This window comes from Nelusetta ayraudi, unplaced genomic scaffold, assembly GCF_046127955.1.
Source record: "Nelusetta ayraudi isolate G7.1 ecotype Tasmania unplaced genomic scaffold, CSIRO-AGI_Nayr_v1 ptg000011l, whole genome shotgun sequence".
NCBI classification, from domain to species: Eukaryota; Metazoa; Chordata; class Actinopteri; order Tetraodontiformes; family Monacanthidae; genus Nelusetta; species Nelusetta ayraudi.
In genome coordinates, this window is record NW_027466061.1 from 13,728,478 (window position 1) to 13,746,936 (window position 18,459).

The window sequence follows — 18,459 nt, forward strand, 5'->3', positions numbered from 1 at the left end:
GCACCCATACACTGTTGATCAATGTTTCAGGACACTATGTTCACAGGCAGCACCTTCGCCAGCCAGTGTTTGGCAACTTATTCTTCTCGTGATAGTGACGTTTGTGCAGGAGAAAGAAACCGTAAGTGATGTATTTGAATAACCTCAAGGGTGTCTTGCCATTGCCGGTATTTTCTTCGGCTGTGATTTATTTGGCCTCCCCGGAAAGGCGCACAGCTGTCTGTAGCAGGTCACAGCCGCCTCCTATTGGGTTTGCCGGGAGTCCAATTGGAAACAGCTGTAGGGCGCATCGACGAGCAGCCAAGGCCGTGCAGGTGGGCTGCTGTCTCGACACCGACGGGCCGAGACCCTGGAACACTGAAGGAGGCCGTAAAAAGACACGCAGACGCGTCTCAGCGGCAGAAACGGAGGAAGAGCAGTGAGAGAGTCTCCGGCTTTAGCTTCCTCCCTGCAACATTTACCTGCCGCCGGCACCAGCGCAGTCCCCCCCATGTGGCTGTGTGCGATGGCAGCGGTCAGTATTTTCTCTCCTGACTGGATCAGGCAGCACTTCATCAGTCGCTCCAATCAATAAGACATAGGAGCAGTAAAGGGCAGCCTGCGCTTGGAGCTGCTGCCTCATTCAGACAAAATTGGTTGTCAAGCATTCAAATCCAGACACTAATATTTATTTTCCCACCGTTTATGTTGATGTTGTTGTTTTTTTTTTTTTTGCTCACTCTTCTTCTTGGCTGCCTTCACTCGTGGGTTAAAGTGTCTGTTTGAAGATGATGTTACCGAGGAAGAACCGTGTTTCCACGCCGCCTGCTGCTGTGATCACAAAGGTTACGCCTGATGGATGCATCGATAATAAAGTATCATCTCCTGAGCTTTGTCTCTCTGTAAACATATGATTTGGAATTTTCTGCTCTCGCCGGCTTATTGTTGCCTGCCGCCGTGCAGGGCAAAGGAGAGTCCACTCTGTCAGCATCCGTCCACACACTATTGATTTTTCTGCACCACTCGCTTTAATGAATGACCAATTGCACCGGCTTTATCTTGCGCAAACACACATGCGCGCACAAGCTCACACACACACACTATCGTAAATCTGCTTGTCATAACACTTCGGATTTGACACGGCGTCCCATGACCTTGACTGATGTGCACTTGGGCCTGAATGGATATGCTTCAAATGAGATGCATGGCTGCTTTTTAGAACCTGACCTCAGCGGGATCCAAACCATAAGCATTCGGGCTTCACTGGCCAAAGTGCAAATAAATCTGTGGAGCTGATGCTGTTGAGGAGTCTTGCTCTGCACCGGGGGTTCGCGATTAAAAACGATCCTTGGTCCTTGGCTCTTTGTCTCTATTGTGTGGAGTGCAAACAGCCGGCGTGATGGTGACTCAGGGTGTGCGAACATGAGACGTCTCCTCTTGGTTAGTCATTGGATAGGATCAGCCCAAGGGCTAATCGTAGCCCGCTATTGATTTTTGTTCACCATACCTTGTAAAAACCACCACGGGCGCACAAGCGCACGCGCCCAAGCGCACGCACGCACACACACACACACACATACACACACGCCACCCCCCCAGCAGCAGTCCTCAGTGTCAGAGCGAGCTGACTGAACAAAGACACCCACTGCCGTGCTTTTTGTGACCAGGATGAAGCAGCAGTGGTTTTCAAAGGCCTCAAGTGCTCCTAATGAGCAGTTCAGGGGAGAAACACGTGGTCGCATGTCGATTCATATGGAAATCTGCCGTCCGTGGACGGAGACCACACACGCACACACATACATTCAGCAGCTGAATCGCGAGGCCGAGGCGTTCGGCGGGGGGTCTGCTCGTTGCCTTTCAGGGTCTTCACGTCTGAAGTTCTCACACTGCCCACTCCGCCCGGCGAAGTGAGCCAAGGCCTCCGCTCCGCGTATGGTATCCATGACGACGGTGGTTGTGGAATGAATGGCGAGGTTGAAGCCCGCCGGCTTCTGATTCCTTTGAGACGGAAGGAGTGTGAAATGGATAGCCTCGCGTCGTAACCGCCGAGCTTCGCCGAGATGCTAAACCGAGGGGCCGTGCATCATTTATACACTTGTCCCAAACCCGAGCAGGCGCCTTCCGACTTGAGCTTTCTTAAAGGCATTGACAGGAAGGTTTTGCCATCGTCTCCTGCAGTTATGAATGCAGTAAAGCGGTCTGCTACACACTGTGGCTAATTAGCTCCCTAATTTCACTCCCTAATCCTTCCTCCACCTCCCATCTGTCTGTCTCTCCCAGCCGAGGTGGAGCCCTGCGTGACAAACCCGTGTCTGCACGGAGGAAAATGCATCCCGCAGGGAACAGGCTACAGCTGCTACTGCCCACAAGGATACGCAGGGGAGAACTGTGAGATCGGTGAGTGACACACACACACACGCAAACATGCACACATTCTGATACAATCTGAGCTCTTTAAATGGGGCTCTCCAACAGCCAGACAACAGGTTAAAGGTCATCTTGTCCCATTGCACGAGAAGATTAAAACAAATCTGGGAGCCAGAATGAGAATGATCATGGTTATTTTCAGTGCTCATTTCTAATTTACTAAATACAAATTTTGCCAAAGATTCCAACTTTTGTACAAGTAGAAATTCTGACAAACACTTCAATCTAAAGTCAACATTGTTTTCTTGTCCATAAGTTATCAAGATGTTCTGGAATCAGGTCTTGTTCTAATGATTTGGTAGAAAATTCTCGTCCGGAAAAAGGTGGCTTGCGAACTCCTGGTCGGTGGAGAGACCCTGCCTCAGGTGGAGGAGCTCAAGTATCTCGGGGTTTTGTTCACAAGTGAGGGAAAGACGCAGCGTGAGATCGACAGGTGGATCGGTGCGGCGTCCGCAGTGATGCGGTCACTGTACCGATCTGTCATTGTGAAGAAGGAGCTAAGCCAAAAGACGAAGGTCTCGATTTACCGGTCGATCTATGTTCCCACCCTCACCTATGGTCATGAGCTTTGGGTAATGACCAAAAGAACCAGATCACGGATACAAGCAGCCAAAAATGAGTTTCCTCTGCAGGGTGGCTGAGCTAGGGCACCCTTAGGGACAGGTTGAGGAGCTGGCCTCTCTCGGCTGGCCTGGGAACACCTTGGAGTCCCATCTGGTGAGCTGGAGGAGATGAGTGGAGCCAGGGAAGTCTGGTCATCTGTGGTGAGACTGTTGCCCTCGCAACCCAATCCTGGATAAAGCAGTATAAGATGGATGGATGGATCAGAGCGAGCTGACTGAACAAAGGCACCCACTGCCGTGCCATCCATGGATGGATGGATGGATGGATGGATGGATGGATGGATGGATGGATGGATGGATGGGATCTCGTCTGTCAGAACTCACATGTCAAAGAAGTTACGGTGTTCTCCCGCTCAGAAAAAAAAGACTCATGCTGGTGTGGCCGTGGAGGACTGGGCTCTGAGTGCTGTGGCCTGTGATAAACTGTGGAGGTGAAATCCATTTTTAGACCAAAGCGCATAGACCTGCGTGTGCTTGAAGGAGAGAAACAGACAGTAGTATTTCAAAACTTCCTGATTCAACAAATAGGTGTGAAATTTCCTCTCTCCGTCATTATGCTGATTACCGCTTTGCTTGTTGTCCCGGAAGGTCAGGTCTAAACGGTGTTCCTGCGTGGAGGAGGAGCGACTCCTTTGTGCCGCAGGTGATGAAGTCAGCTGTGATGATGGGTTTCTTAGCGAAGAGTAAATGGGCCAAGAGCTGAGACAGTTTGCTGCAACAGGCCCTGAATGCCTGAAACTGGTGTGGCCGGTTTGTCCTGGTTGATTCCAGGCAGTTGTTGCTGATGATGCTGAAATAGTACAGCGGGTTAATGAAGCAGCCTTGGATGCAAAGTAAACTGAAAAAAGGTTTCAGACCCAATTTTTGTGCTAAATATTCCACCTACAATGAAGACACACTGTGACAATAATGACAGAGAGAGTCCAGAAACGCAGTGTTTGCTGAGGTCTGTCTGCTCGCCATCCTGTCGCCAGGCAACATGGCCAGATGACAGGCAGCCTTGGAAATCCCAGCGCCGCAGCTCTTCACAGTTTGATTCACACACACTTATTGTTAAAGAAGTTTTGTATCTTATTGACACTTGGTTAAGTTTCCACTTTATTGTCAGAGCGACTATGACCCGAGGCGGTTGCATTGATCCGTCATCGACACCCACCGACACCGGCTGCCGTTATGACTCCAGACAAGCAGCAAACAGTCCACACAGTGCAGAATCACGTCCTCAGCTTTGTTTGGTCAGCAGACAAAGGTTCATGTTGAAACTATGCCAAAACTAATCCTGTTTCCACCCATTCTAGCAATTCAAAGATTAATGCTTCATAAATGGTTCAATAAAAATGGTATTAATGCTTTGCTCAGAGAAATACCTGTGATTCTCCCTCTGTAAATTCCTAGTGCATTCTGAAACAAACCGTACCACTGCAGCAGTGTGTTTATTTGAAGTGGGAGCTCCACTCTGCTCTGATGTGACCCGCAGCAGATACCTGAACAGATGTACCCTGACACAGTCACGACACAGAGGCATAAATCTGCCTCCAGGGCCCTAATTTGCTCCTTAACATATGTCGGGTTCATCAAGGCAGCCATCCCAGGAGGAAGTGATGACTCTATGAATAAATGAATCACGTACAGTCGCACGCCAGCCTGTGTTTTCTCCGAGCAGAGTTTCAAAGGGGTGTCTATTTGGTGCGACAGAGAGATGGACAGACGGACAGACAGCCGGCCGGGCGGCCTTGGACGTGTGGGTGTGCTGGAAGCCTTTGTTATGGATCTGCAGAGTTCGCAGTATTGTCTCTCCAAGGTGCGGCGTCCGCTCTGCATAATGGATGAGACGGACGAGGAGATCAGATTTTATATCCACAACAACAGAGAGCCGCAGTCATTCTGAGGCTGAGAGGAAGCTGGTCAGGTTGTGTTTAACCAGGAGCTATCCCGTCTGGAGGAGAGAACGCAGCATTCGGGTCTCACTCAAGGCCATTTCAAAGTTCTTTAACTATTTGCTTTTGTGTTACGCTCTAAACAATTGAATCTGCATTTTGATGACTCCAAGGACCGAGTAGCAGTACGTTGTTTTTTTTTTAGCAGTCTAAAATGTAATATTCAGATGAATTTTCTCTTCCTTCTATGAAGCACTTTGAAAACATTCTAACAGATTTGAAAATTGGTAATTTCAGGATAAATAAATATCTTTGCAAGTGTTCTAATTTACCATAATCCAATTCAATACATAATGACTTGATATGATTTACAGCCAAGGACTAAATTGTTGGAGAGGAATTCTCTTAATAAATAACAAGGACCCCAAGCTGCCTCATTTGCAAAGTGGTATTTTACCGTACAAACAAAGATAATGGTTTGATGGATTATATGTCAAAGCCTGTTGGAGGAATAAGAAATTAAGTTTAGAGCGCTGCTTTTTTTTTTCTCCCTGAGGTGTTTCAATAAATAAGCAAGCTGTTCAAATCAAACCTTAACTGTGGTGAAGCAACAAGGAAAACTGCCACTGTTAAAGCCTGAGAGGAAAAAATAAATTCACAGGATGAGAACTTTTTCCAAACAGCACTTTTATTTATTATACCTTTTGTCGGTGTTGCACAGTGACAACAGTCTGAGTGGCCTCTTTTAAGGTTAATGATTATTGAGGCTTTGATGTCTGCATGGCTCTCGCCTTTATTTCCATTATTGACTGCTATACTTGGAGCTAAAAGTAGCCATTACGATCTGAGAAGGGACTTTAAACTCCCAAAAGCTTTCCATTTTTCACCCTCACTGTGAGTTTTAATGGATTTCTATGTTTCCTGGGGCAGATCTTTTATTCTGGCTCCAGGAAACCCTGCAGGGGAGGAAAGAAGCTTACATGCACTCTCCTTTTTGGGCCTAGCGAGAGGTTAGAGAGCGAGTTTAAGCAGGGTTAACGCAGTGAAACTGCAGACGTATAGACTGCTCGCTGCTCTTGCTTCAGGGCCTCTTTGGCAGCGGGGGTGGATGCAAAAATATCCTGGATGCTTAATTCTGTAAATGGTCTGTCTCTCCGCTGTCAAGTCCATCAAGTGTATGTCCATGTCACTGTGAAGATACAGATGAGGGAATAAGATTAGACTTGAGGTTAGCCTAAACCCTGTCAATACATGATGAAAACAGTAAATTGAGAGGCTTGTGAGTGTCCTCTGAGGGTGCTAAGGGGGAATTAGACACCTTGTATTCTCCTCACATCCCGCTTGAATTATGATCCAGAAGACAGACAAATTTGATGCCACTTGAGCAAACACGAGCAGGTCACTTTGTGGGAGCCTTTGAATGGCAGCGGACGCCCACAGCTTTGTCTCCCTTTTATGAACAACATCTCGGTGGCACGGACTGCATCCTTTTAATTTGAACTCTAATTAAAATCTGCGGCCCGCTTGTCATTCTCTCAGCATCACCCCCCCCCTCCTTTCTCTCTCTCTGTTTCTCTCCTGCAGACGTTGACGACTGCCAGTCGGAGCCGTGCGAGAACGGAGGCACTTGCGTCGACAAGGTTGACTCATTCCTCTGCCTCTGCCTGCCCAGCTATGGAGGAGACACATGCGAGAAAGGTGAGAGGAACCGAGGCAAAAAAAAACAAAAATAATACAGAGCACTCGATCATGGCTGAAAAGCAGATAGAGGTATGTGAGATCAAAAACAGCAGAAGATTGAAAGAACATACTAGTGTTTGAAAGAGTTTGTTCAGATTGCCAGTCAAAGTCAGTCAGACTGCTCAGGAATTAGTTGGTTTTTTGGTGGGTTTTTTTGGCAGAGCCATGCTAGTGGAAATAATCCCGATGTGGATGCAGTGTCCGTAACAGCGACATGTCACCACAGAGATGGATGTGCCTGCAGCCATCAGACTGTGCCAGTGTCTGAGTCAGGGCTGACGGACTAACAACGTACACGGCGTCTCTCAAGCATCAGTTAGACTTTGCACTGGTGCCACTCGACATCCTGCACACACGCAGACGCATTTTCTATTTGTCTGTTGCGGTGGATGAAGACAGGCACAGATTTTTTTGTACGTGTATATATATACATATATTTTTGATACATATACATTTTTATACATATATATGTATATCTTTCCAAATCCCTGTCTTGTTTTATATCTCTGTTTGCTGCCCAGCCTTGCGGTCGCCTTCAACTCCGCTCCTCTTGCTGAGTTGTTAAGCTGCTTTTGTCTCCCAGTTGCCACAAACTGCTGTTGAGTGAAACGGCGTCAAACGGAGAAGGAGCAAGTTGGTGACAGGAATGCTTAATGCAGCCTCTGGCTGGCAACATGTCGACGTGCCTGTGTAAGGAGCGCTGACAAAAGAAGAACATGGCACATTAATCCCTGCCTGAGTGGCGCTCCGAGTGGAACAAATCTGCTCGTAGATCGTGAGGGGATAAGGAATTGGAAATGGTACCTGCTCAAACTAGTACTAGTACTGTGTATAATGGGAGAAGTTTTCTGTATCGTTTTAGTATTAAATTGAAATGCTTTAACACTAACCAGAATTTCTTTATCAACAGGGGCAGTGGGGGCGTAGACATAGAGGTTACAACATGCTTTTTTAACATTTACCACTGATGATATTTGGTACTAACTTGTGATTCTCAGTTATCATGAGAGCCAAGCTGAACAGTTCAAGGACAGCAGGAAGATATAAAAATTAAAACAACAAAAATCAGGTTGAATATTCATTAGGACGATTCAACACCTGTTACCGAAACATTCTAGTTGAATCCCTGACTCTGGAAAATTATCATGACGGTAAAGGAATCATCTCACCTGGCAGAGAAGAAAGGCATGGTGGCCTGACAAAAATCAAGCTGGAACATCATGATTGCCCCCTGGTGGCAAATTGAGCCGTCAATCTCAGTCTGTGTCACATTTTGTATCATTCCACAGCTAAATGAAGTTTTTTTGTGTGTGTGATAAAGAGGAAGGAAGACGTCTGGTCCGTCACACAGTCAGTTGAGTCTGACTGGAAACGTAGGAATTTAAAACCACTATTGATCTGAAAGGAAATTTGCAAAGAGTTCCATTGGCTGCTTGGCTGGTGCTAATCATCCTTGGTGACACACATGTACTGTTTGCACAAAGTGCATGTGTATGTTTTCAGAGAATCCGCTCCTCGCGGATACACATATATATCGCACTAATATGCTATGTATATATACACACTTTGCAATGACAATTTGCAAAGACTTTGTTTCCAGCTTCTCAAGAAGCTTTGGTCATTTTATTAATGTTCTTCGGCAAAATGAGATAAGAGGCTCAGTGTTAGAAAAAAAACAACAAAAACAAACAAACAGCCGTGTTTCCGTGCAGGTTAATCTCACTGCATTCCTCCACCTATGACAAACCTGTATTCCATTCATATTATTACTTATAGCAGGCCTCTCTAACCACTCCCGCTCCTCTCATCTTCTTGGCAGATGTGGAAGGCTGCGAGCACGGCTGGAGGAAGTTCCACGGACACTGCTACAGGTAGGAAGGATGGTAGCGGCCGTGCAGTTAAAATAAATGGATATCTCTGCAGCCACAGGTGCTTCATCCATCAGTATCAGACTTCTTTGCAGCCTGGAGTAATCCTTGATTTACTCACTGCAGCACTCAGTGCTCTTTAAACCCTCCTGGATACATAATATATGAAAAATACACTTTTATGTCCGCACTCTCCATCCTGCAGGTACTTCACTCACAGGCACACCTGGGAGGATGCGGAGAAAGACTGCAGAGAGCACAGCGCCCACCTCAGCAGTGTCATTTCTGCCAGTGAGCAGGAGTTTATCAACGGTGAGTCTCTGTGTGTTTCATTCTGCATAAGAAACTGAAGCAATAATAATTTTATGGCCTCCCCGGTTTTGTACGGTACGAAAGGCTGAAAGAGGATTTGGAAACCAAGCCATGATAAAAAAAAAAAAAAAAGAAGAAGAGAGAAATAAAAAATAAATGAAATTTCATTCTGAACTGATAAAAATACATCTTTATAAAATAGACAAAAAAAGGTTTAAGATATTTAAGAATTTAAGATCATTTAAGATATTTCCAGAAGTAATAACAATACAAGAACAAGAATGAACATCGTGACAACATGTTGTGTTTTTTACAGGTCTGGGTCATGATAACGCCTGGGTTGGACTGAACGATCGCACAGTGGAGGAAGACTTTCAGTGGACTGATAACAACGATCTGGTCAGTGATCAGTGCTTGATTGTATGTGGAATAAAATCTACTGTCAAAATTGTGGGCCTTTTGAAGTAGAAGGGTTGAACTGGGGGAAGTGGAATTGTTCTGGCGATCTTGAAGACGTTTCGCCTCTCATCCAAAAGGCCTCCTTAGTTCTGAAAGGGTCAATTTGCTACAATTTAAAAATACAATCTGACCTTTTGATTGGAAGGTTAGATTAAGGAAATAGTACCTGATATTGTGTAGATTTAAACAGTGTATTTCCAACATGCTTTTCAAAAAGCAATACAGTATTTCAGTGAGGAAAATAGTGGAACTAAATCCTGCATTGCATCAACTTTACCAGAACTGTTCTTGCTTCTATCTTCCCTCAAGAAAAAAAGTATTTTAAATTAGCATTGGCATTTAATTGCATCTTTAAATTGCATCTTTAACATCATATATAAACATCAATCACTTTACTGTTACATGTCCTTGCAAATTCCAACACAAATGACGTTTCCAGAAAGGAAATAAAAAAGCTGCGTTGACCTTTACAAAGAAAGCTGGAGCATGTCTCTGTGTCAACGCCAATGGTCCTGCAGGTGTATGAGAACTGGAGGGAGAACCAGCCAGACAACTTCTTTGCCGGCGGGGAGGACTGCGTGGTGACCATCGCTCACGAGGACGGCAAGTGGAACGACGTGCCCTGCAACTACAACCTGCCCTACATCTGCAAAAAAGGCACAGGTAGGAACCCCGGGTGAAAAGCCACTGGTGGCAGCGCGGCGCCGTAACGTGGATGCAACTTGTTCCGGAAATAAGTAATGACTGGTGTTCAGCTCCAATCTCGGACTCATTGCTGCAATCAATATCAATTTTCTACCCACTGCCGCCTCTGAATCTCTCCTTGAGGCTCGCGCCCTGTCAGGCCGGCGAGGACTGTAATTGAAGTTATTGCCAATTGCGGCACCACTTGCAAAAACACGATCTGGCTTTCTCTGGAGACATTTTGCCAGCTTCTCTCATGACCTGCCCACACACACTTTCTCAGTAGGAGAGATGTTGCAGAATGCTTGGGGAAGGATGAGCCAGTGAGCTGGAGCAGAAGCTGGAGGATGGAGATAGATGGAGCAGGTCGCTGTGGGAAAAGCCTTTTGAAGGTCTAGCGTGAAAGAGTTACAGCCGCATGCTGTTGAGAATGCAACAATTCAAAGCGGTTATCAAGTCCACTTCCTATGACAAAATTCCCGGCAGATCACATCTATAAATGGTTTCCTACAAGAGAATTTCAGATTTAAAAATATTTTGGATTTTTTTTTTCTATGTATCAGATTTAGAAATGTCACATTTCTACAGCAAATGTAAAAAGAGAACATAAAGAAAACACATTTTTTTGTCCCTTCTTAGCTTCCGTAGAAAAATTATGTCTCCTCAGAAAATAAAGTTTTTTCAAAATTATTTGTAAAATTGTTCAAATGTAAATGTCATAGTCACCGTTGAAAGTAAATCTGTCGTATGTATTTTTTTAGCATTCCATCCCTCTTCGGTGTCAGAACTTTTATCACAAAAGTAAAACATGGTAACATATTTAATACAATTAAATAGAACAACATGTTTTTTTCCCCCTAGAGAGGATTAGTGCCTCAGTTTGGAGGAATGTAGGTGCACATGCAACACTGAACAATGCAGTTTGTCTTCGCCACATCTCTGCAACAGAGACAATGCTGCCACCTAGAGGCAAAAGACATGAAGAACTATTTCATCATGGAGGGACAGCAGCACTCGCTCTGTCATATGTGTATCAGCTTGAGCAAAAATTTTGCTAAAATATGATAACATACTCTGGTGTGTGTGATTCACCTCTGGCCTGCAGTGTTGTGTGGAACCCCGCCGGTGGTGGAGAACGCCCATCTGGTGGGTCGGCGGAGGTCACACTATGACATCCATGCAGTGGTCCGCTACCAGTGTTCCGAGGGCTTCTTCCAGCGCCACATCCCCACTGCCCGCTGCCGGGCCGATGGCACCTGGGAACGACCCCGGATCATCTGCACAAAGTGTGAGTGTTTGTATGATTTTGTGAGAAGCCAAAGCAAAGTGTCGCCCGAGTCTTGCAGTCATTGCAAGCTTTTGGTTGATGTTCATGTATCTCAAAGTAAAATCATGGGAAGGAAATGCACAATGCTCAGGAGCATCAGGCAGAACTGGCAAAAGAACTCACCTTCTGTACTTAAAAAACTTAACAGTGCGGATTCCTGTGTAAAAAGGAATACTGTGGTAAAAGTACTGATTCAACTCCTTTACTCAAGGAAGTTGGAAAGTACATGCTCTGAAGTAAAATGTATATAATTTGTATAATAATTTGTGTAAAAATGAGAAAAAAATTGGTACTTTCAATACTATTGTTTTTTTCAACTGCATCACAACCAAACTGTAATCAATAATAGTTGTGAGCCTTTATTGGATGTTTACAATGTTAATTTTAATTTGCTCTGCACTAAAAGTGAACTGAACTGTAATCCCAAAACCAAAATACTCTGAAATAATCTCCCTCCAAAATATTATCCAGTTTTATATTCAACCACACAACAACCATAGTTCAAATAGCTCCACCTGAATCAACAGCAACTATAATACTGAGTGAATTACTTTGAACAGAATTTGTATCTTTTAAATAGAAAAGTAACAAGCATATTTTTTTCCAATGTAAAGAGTAGAAAGTACAGATATCTGTGTACAAATGCTGGAAGTAAAAGTAAAAAGGTGTCAAAAAAGAAATAGTCAAGTGAAGCACAGATACCTATAAATATACATCTATCTCAATATACATTTACTTAAGCACAATAACAGAGTATTTGTACTTCATTACTTCCGACCTGTTATCAGGTATGTTGGCACATGCACACTGTAATATGTTTCACCATGCGGCTATATGTCGTATGTATGGATGCAAGCAAAGCAGGTTGATGTATCTATGTATGTATGTAAGTATGTCTGGCCAGAAGTGGAGGAGAACTGACGTGACGTTTGACAAACCCGCCTTTTCCAGCCCGGCGATCTCACCGCTACAGGCGCCACCACCACAGCCAGCGCCATGAGCGCCGAGGCCACAGGAGACACGGAGGAGGAGGAGGAGCAGGAGGAGGAGAGGGGCACAAGGCCAGGGAGGATGCGCGCAGCTACTACTGAACCAAATAATATCACATCTGCAAAGCCTAACTACGGCCTGTAAAGACTCCTGCGTCCCGCTTTTAACCGTTTTGTTCGGCTGTATTCTCCATGAAGAATATGTCTTTTTTTCCCTCTTTGCTCCTAACAGTTTGTCTCGCCTGCCTCTTTTTCTTTTGTTTTTTTAAAAATTCTCACGCCGCCACCCTGCTGACTTTAATCGAGGTCCATGCGAACACTAACTGTAACACTAACCGCTACTGACCCCTGACACCTCCTGTCTGCCTGTGAACTAAAACCCTTTTGGATGGACAGCCGAGCGCCAGTGAGCGTGCGCACATCAGAAAAAGAGAGAGAGAGGCGCATGAGAGCCGTGTCACTTTCTGTATAAAGGTTTTCACTTGTTTTACACGAGGAAGGACTCTTGTCTCACTGGCGCTCTGCTTCCAAGCATAGATGTGAATTGACGCAGGATAGCGTTTGGTCTGCGGAAGCCCACCGCAGGTTTTTTTATTTCTCAATGTACTGTAGCTTTTACTCTCTAATTCCATTGAGCAAAACATTCCTTAGAATTCTACTGACATGCTTTTCCCCCCATTTGCTATGTTTCGGTGTCCTTTTACTATTTATTCTGGATACTTTCCAAGTAATTGCGCTGTTTCTTTTCCCTTTACTTAATACTCCAGCGAGTTGCCATAACAACCTTTTCTTTTTCTAAACCGGTATTACAAGTCCAGCTCGACCTTTTTTTGATTGCTTATAACGTATGTTGTAAATATTGTGGTGTTTGTTACTGACTGGTAGTTGGACCCTGCCTAATCAAATAGATCCCCATCCCAGCAAGCTAACCAGTATGTCCTGTTGACAAAGATAGCGTAGATGGGAAAGCACTTGTCACTTGACTTTCTTAAGATCACCGCTTGATTGCGTCTGGATTGTTAAACACTTTAAACCTTTGCACGGTCGAATTTTACATGATGGGTAGAGTTTATGTTTTTTATTCGTCCTATGGTCTCTTTGATATTTGATCGATCATCTGCTTTTTGTGTTCTGATGACTTTTTGTCCAACTGTTGTATTTCCATTCTTAATAAAGTGAGAAAAACTGTGTGTCTGGTTTTGGTTTTTGTTTTTATTGAATTTAAGAGACTGTTAAATGTCTGATGTTTAATGGGGTGAAACTATAATGCAAAAAATAAAACAAAAGCTGATTTCTTTATCATGTGTATATGTTGTCAGGATGGACATTGTGGTGCAGTGCTTGCCTAGCACTGAGCAGACCCCTGTTTGGGCTGCTGTGGGAAAGTGTGGGTCGTCCCCTGACATCTGGCCAAGATAAGAGATTCATGTATGTTATATATGTTCACATTCTCATTGATAGCAAGTGAAAGAGAAACATTTACTGACTTTACGTAACACATAAACATGCATGTTTAATGCTGTTTATATTACTGTTAATCATTCCGACAGAATTTATGTTTACATTTTTATAGATCTAGCATTCTAATAGCAATCAATGATAAATGCATATTTGTTTAAATAAACAAATATGCATTTATCATTAATCATCAACTAATTTATCATTAACTGATAAATTAACTAATAAATTGCCAACTTGCTTGTTCAGCCTCAGGTTGTGTTTAATATTTTATCTACAGCTCAAACTTAGTGGGGTTTAAATGGGAAATATTTATTCAATTAATTTTAAATGTTATTGGTTCTTCAACGTGTTCTTTAGCACCCAAATTATTTATTAAGTTAACAACATAAATAATGGGGCCATCAACAGCTGAGCTGTGTCACTTGGTCATTGTGCAGCAGCTCACCGACATCCAGAGTTTAACTCTTATCATTTCCAGATCAGAGGTAACTGGGTCAACACGAGCTGGGGGCACAGTGACATCTACAGCTGTGGAGAATAATGTCCACTGACGAGAAGCTTGTGTTGACTTTCTGAGCACAAGCTCAGAAAATGTGTTGTCACCACGTGAATCTTAACCGTAGAGGAAGCAACTGATATAAATGCTTTGATCAAGCACAGAAGGCTGGGATCATGTTTGGACTGAGAAAACTGTGGGAAGACACAACTGAAGCAGGGAGGCTGGTCCAGCTTTCAAACAATGGTGCTCATTTCTAATCAGTCATGAACACTAGAGAGTAACTGTTTTTTTATTTTTTTATTTAATATCCAAATGACAGAAAAAACATTCATTTAAAAATGAAAAGTAGCAGGGTCACCCTGTGAACTCCAGGGAAAATATCTCACTTCCTTGCTTAAGCAAAACCTTCCTTTACCTCTCTGACAAAGTAACTTCAAAACTGGATTTAAAGTTGTAAGTCTAAGTCACAGCCATCTCTCGTTTGTCGCGCACAAGAATGATCCAGGTCGCAATAAATAGAACCAGTACCAGGTAGTCACCTAAACCTATGCAGGCTGTGTTCAATCAGAGTTGAATGCTGCTGCTGATGCTGCTTTTGTCGACACTGAGACAAAGGACAATTTCTGATTTCCACGGCGCTCACAAATGTTTGTGTTTAAAGCAGTTTTGCACACCATTGAGGATCCCCGCCAGGCACTGGCCTTGTCTCGGCGTGGCGCATCCCTGCAGTGGATGTATGCCGTCTAGTTTTTCTTCTTCTCGCTGTTGGCCTGCCCCTTGGGAACAGGCTTCATGAAATAAGCCGGGTTGTTGTGGCAGCGCAGAGCCAGCAGAGTCGGCACAGTGGCGAGCAGGACGTTGAGGATGGTAACAGGCCACCACTTGTCCGCTGGGACTCGGTACGTGAAGGGAGTGCGAGAGTGCAGTGATGCTCCCAGATGGCACCACTGGGTCTGGAGGAACAGCAGAGAAGAACGTTGAGTTTTTTATTTATTATTATTTTTTTAGAAAAACTATCAGGAGGTAGAGTTTTACCTGAGCCATGGCCCCTGCAAAGAAGATGGTCCAGTCCAGCATCCAGCCACATCCTGGCGTCCTCAGGCCGTAGATGAAGACAATGAGCAGGGGCAGAGCGTAGAAGAAATACACCAGCATCTGTGGAGATCAAGGAGTTCTCAGTGCAAGAAGAATTGTCTTGGTGATGGTGGCTGAGTGTGTTTCTCCAGACTGACCGCAACCCTAGGGAAGCCCACGGGGTCTTTGAGGTAGGGCTCGTACTGGTAGATGTAGGTGAAGCAGGTGTCGAGGGGACAGTCCAGCACAACCTGGAGCAGGGCCGGAGGAGGAGGGTCATACCTCTGTGACAATGCACTCATCCATAAGTCCTGTTTTATTTTTTTTTACTTACAAATCCTCGAAAGACACAAAAAGCTGCAGCTCCCAGTAACAGAAGTGACAGCAGGAGGTCCAGAGGTCGGGACAGCAGACCTTTCTTCTGCTCCATCGAAATCTGCTCAACACAGGACACTCTCAGTGCATATGGCTTCTTATTAAACACTTCAGATAGTCTTTAGGAAGTCTTCTGTCTGCATGTTTTATGTTTATTTTGCCGGGGGTGGGGTGGGGGGGTTAGTTAGTGTGGTTAGTGATGTGAATCATCACTAACCAACTGATCTCATTAACTTTTCTTTCATATTTGTTTGACTCCTGAGTAGCAGAATCAGACAATATTCCAAACACACTGACCTTGTCGGCTGTGATGACCGGCATCTGTCTCGGCCTGCTGAAGAGCACAGACGCAGCCCAGAAAGGCGCCACAAAGAACGGGACGTTCCTCCAGAACACGAGGTGGATGTTAGAGCCATATTTACCTGCACCGACAGGGAGACCATTAACAGAAGGCAGCTACAAATAAAACAAGCAAGCATTTAATTTGTAAAGCACTTCAAACAGAGAGGACTCACGAAATGCTTCACAAGGCTTAAAAAAACAAGTTTCAGCGTAATAATATAATTTAACAACAGCAGTTACAGAAAAAAAACACAAAATAAAAACAGAATGCAGCAAAATGTGGAGTCGATAAATTTAATCCTGGAATGCATGCTACAAAAGATGTTTGACGCAAATCTTTAAATCATTAGTTTTTAAATGAAAACACTAATGCATCAAATCTGAGGATCTCTCACCAATGAGCACGCCCGGGATTAGAACAATTTGGTGGGCGATGGAGGAGCCTGCCCACAGCAGAGCCAGGCTGCGGTAGGACTTCCTGCACAAAGCACAGCAAAATTCTAAAGGATTGTTTTTCTTTATAGAAGACACAATGACTTCAACCATGATGTTTGTGTCCCAGCTTACCCATTCAACATGCGATGGATAATAGTGAGGAAGAGGACAAGGTGGACGACGCCCTCCCAGTATGACATCATCACGCCGTAGGCGGAGCTGAGATGAGGCTCCCCCTGGAGGGAAAGGCTGGGAGTTAACAGAGACACTGTGGGTGTTGTGGGGTTGACGTCTGTTTCAGCAGTGCGTGGCTCATCACACCTGCCGTATGTAGAAGCCCATGAAGCCAGAGATGAAGCCGCTCTGCTCCAGAGCGTTGGTCAGGCCCACCATGCAGGTGAAGGAGAACTCAGCAAACACTGGCCAGACACATGCAAATAGAATAGACAGTTAGAGAGAGAGAGAACAAGATTGTCTCCATTGCTTATCTGAAGTGTTGCGTTTGATCGAACCATAAAACAAAGGGTCCAGTTTTGTCTTGTTTTTCACGGTGAAGAGGAGAAGAAGGAGGACACATCCCAGGACGACCATTCCCATACCCAGGATAGGAAGAGGTCTGAGGAGTCACATGACAGTATAATTTTTAAACAGTGTGGTATATGACTCATTGCTTTTGTAGTTTTATTTGGTTTGTTCCTGAAGGTACTACACAGACAATGACTCCAGCTTCTGGAGTGCCATAGTTGTCTATGTCTATGTGATAATGAACTGATTAGCTTTGTGATGCTATCACACTGAAACAATCTGATGGGCTCGGCATTACAGCCGATGACTAGTCAAGATACGGAAAGCGTAGCTTGATGGGCAAATGTTAACCTTAGTCCAATGTAACCTTGATTTCATTCTTACTGAGACGGAAAACCACGAGCGATATGTGACTCAATCCACTGTCGGCCTGGAGTAATTCATCTCTCATGTAAATGCAAAGTGGACCTACTTTAACTTGCTGCTTCCCCATGACACTATGCTTTGAACTTTGACCCTATTACTCAAACCGCACACTCAGACTCCACATCTTAATTTTACGACCTTAAACACATGGTTCTGATGTGCTGACCTCTGCAATCAGTCAGTGAGCTGATAGAAAAGTAGAAGGCCGGTTTTCTGAAGCTAAAACGAAACAAAACAAAAGAGACAGACATACTGCTTGGGACCAGTTGCAGGTTGACACTGTGGTGTTTTGGGCTTGAATTAAACAGAAGGTTGCCCTATCCTAGCGCTGGGTTAGTTTAAGGTCAGAGTACGGTCAGCATAACAAAATTACAGCTTAATCCTGAGAGGCTACTTTTCAAGTTTAATCTGTATGGATCAAGAGCGCTGAGAGACGAATGTGGGTGATGTCCCATCTTTTAGGTTTTAGTTTTCGAACATTCAGGACGGCCAGTACGATCACTTTGTTTATTCTCTGAGGGGAAACTCTCATTTAATCCCTCCTTTCAATTTAAATCCCTGACTTAAGTGAATCTAATTCTCCACGCGGGAATTAAGAACCTCCGCTCTAACTTTTAAACAGGGTTACTTTAGGTTAACACACCCTCGCCTAAAACCCTGCTTTTCACACAAGCAGTTTCCCAAGCCTGTGTCCGTCACAGATTAAATTTAATCATTTGCCTCTGTGATTTAGCCTGAAATGAAGCCAAAATTTAGGTTCAAGAACAGGAAAAAGATTGCGTGCAAACAAAAGACTCACTCCTGAAGAGCTGGGATGTTGTTCATGGTGTAGAGAACTCCAGGTGCCAGCAGGGAGAGCAGGAACACACACACTTCCACCGGCGGCTTCATAGTTACAACAAAAATAACAACTTGCTATTCCAAAGAAATCCTGATAGGAAATGTTGCCTAAAATGTTGCCTGGCACAAGAAGCGACTCATGGTAGGATCCCGTCTCCAACACCGGAGGTTAGAAGGTGGATACAAAGAGTATCAGC

General features: G+C 44.4%; 2 protein-coding genes across 2 annotated transcripts in view; one reads left to right on the forward strand and one right to left on the reverse strand.

Moving 5' to 3' along the window:
• Positions 1 to 13,475, forward strand: part of LOC142885085 (neurocan core protein-like) — a 37,573-nt gene extending 24,098 nt beyond the window's left edge. The window contains exons 13-20 of the mRNA XM_076021207.1: positions 2,260 to 2,376; positions 6,491 to 6,604; positions 8,466 to 8,517; positions 8,720 to 8,826; positions 9,143 to 9,225; positions 9,804 to 9,948; positions 11,075 to 11,257; positions 12,248 to 13,475. Of these exons, the coding sequence (XP_075877322.1) occupies positions 2,260 to 2,376; positions 6,491 to 6,604; positions 8,466 to 8,517; positions 8,720 to 8,826; positions 9,143 to 9,225; positions 9,804 to 9,948; positions 11,075 to 11,257; positions 12,248 to 12,387 (941 nt within the window). The 3' untranslated portion in view covers positions 12,388 to 13,475. The remainder of the gene's footprint in view (positions 1 to 2,259; positions 2,377 to 6,490; positions 6,605 to 8,465; positions 8,518 to 8,719; positions 8,827 to 9,142; positions 9,226 to 9,803; positions 9,949 to 11,074; positions 11,258 to 12,247) is intronic.
• A 1,351-nt stretch (positions 13,476 to 14,826) lies between these two features.
• On the reverse strand, positions 14,827 to 18,450 carry tm6sf2a (transmembrane 6 superfamily member 2a). The gene is made up of 10 exons (XM_076021208.1): positions 18,222 to 18,450; positions 16,984 to 17,087; positions 16,793 to 16,890; positions 16,604 to 16,707; positions 16,432 to 16,514; positions 15,992 to 16,116; positions 15,654 to 15,755; positions 15,478 to 15,570; positions 15,281 to 15,400; positions 14,827 to 15,198 (listed from the first exon to the last, which is right to left on the reverse strand). The coding sequence occupies exons 1-10, from the start codon at positions 18,311 to 18,313 to the stop codon at positions 14,989 to 14,991; spliced, it is 1,131 nt and encodes a 376-aa protein (XP_075877323.1). The 5' UTR covers positions 18,314 to 18,450; the 3' UTR covers positions 14,827 to 14,988.
• Positions 18,451 to 18,459: the final 9 nt, after the last annotated feature.

What these genes read in the sequence shown, in the direction of transcription:
- tm6sf2a (XM_076021208.1), bottom strand. Translation starts at nt 18,313, where the DNA reads ATGAAGCCGCCGGTGGAAGTGTGTGTGTTCCTGCTCTCCCTGCTGGCA. An exon ending in ACTGGACCCTTTGTTTTATG is followed by an intron (nt 16,891 to 16,983) that starts GTTCGATCAAAC and finishes GTGTCTGGCCAG; the next exon opens with TGTTTGCTGAGTTCTCCTTC. An exon ending in ATCCATCGCATGTTGAATGG is followed by an intron (nt 16,515 to 16,603) that starts GTAAGCTGGGAC and finishes TGCTTTGTGCAG; the next exon opens with GAAGTCCTACCGCAGCCTGG.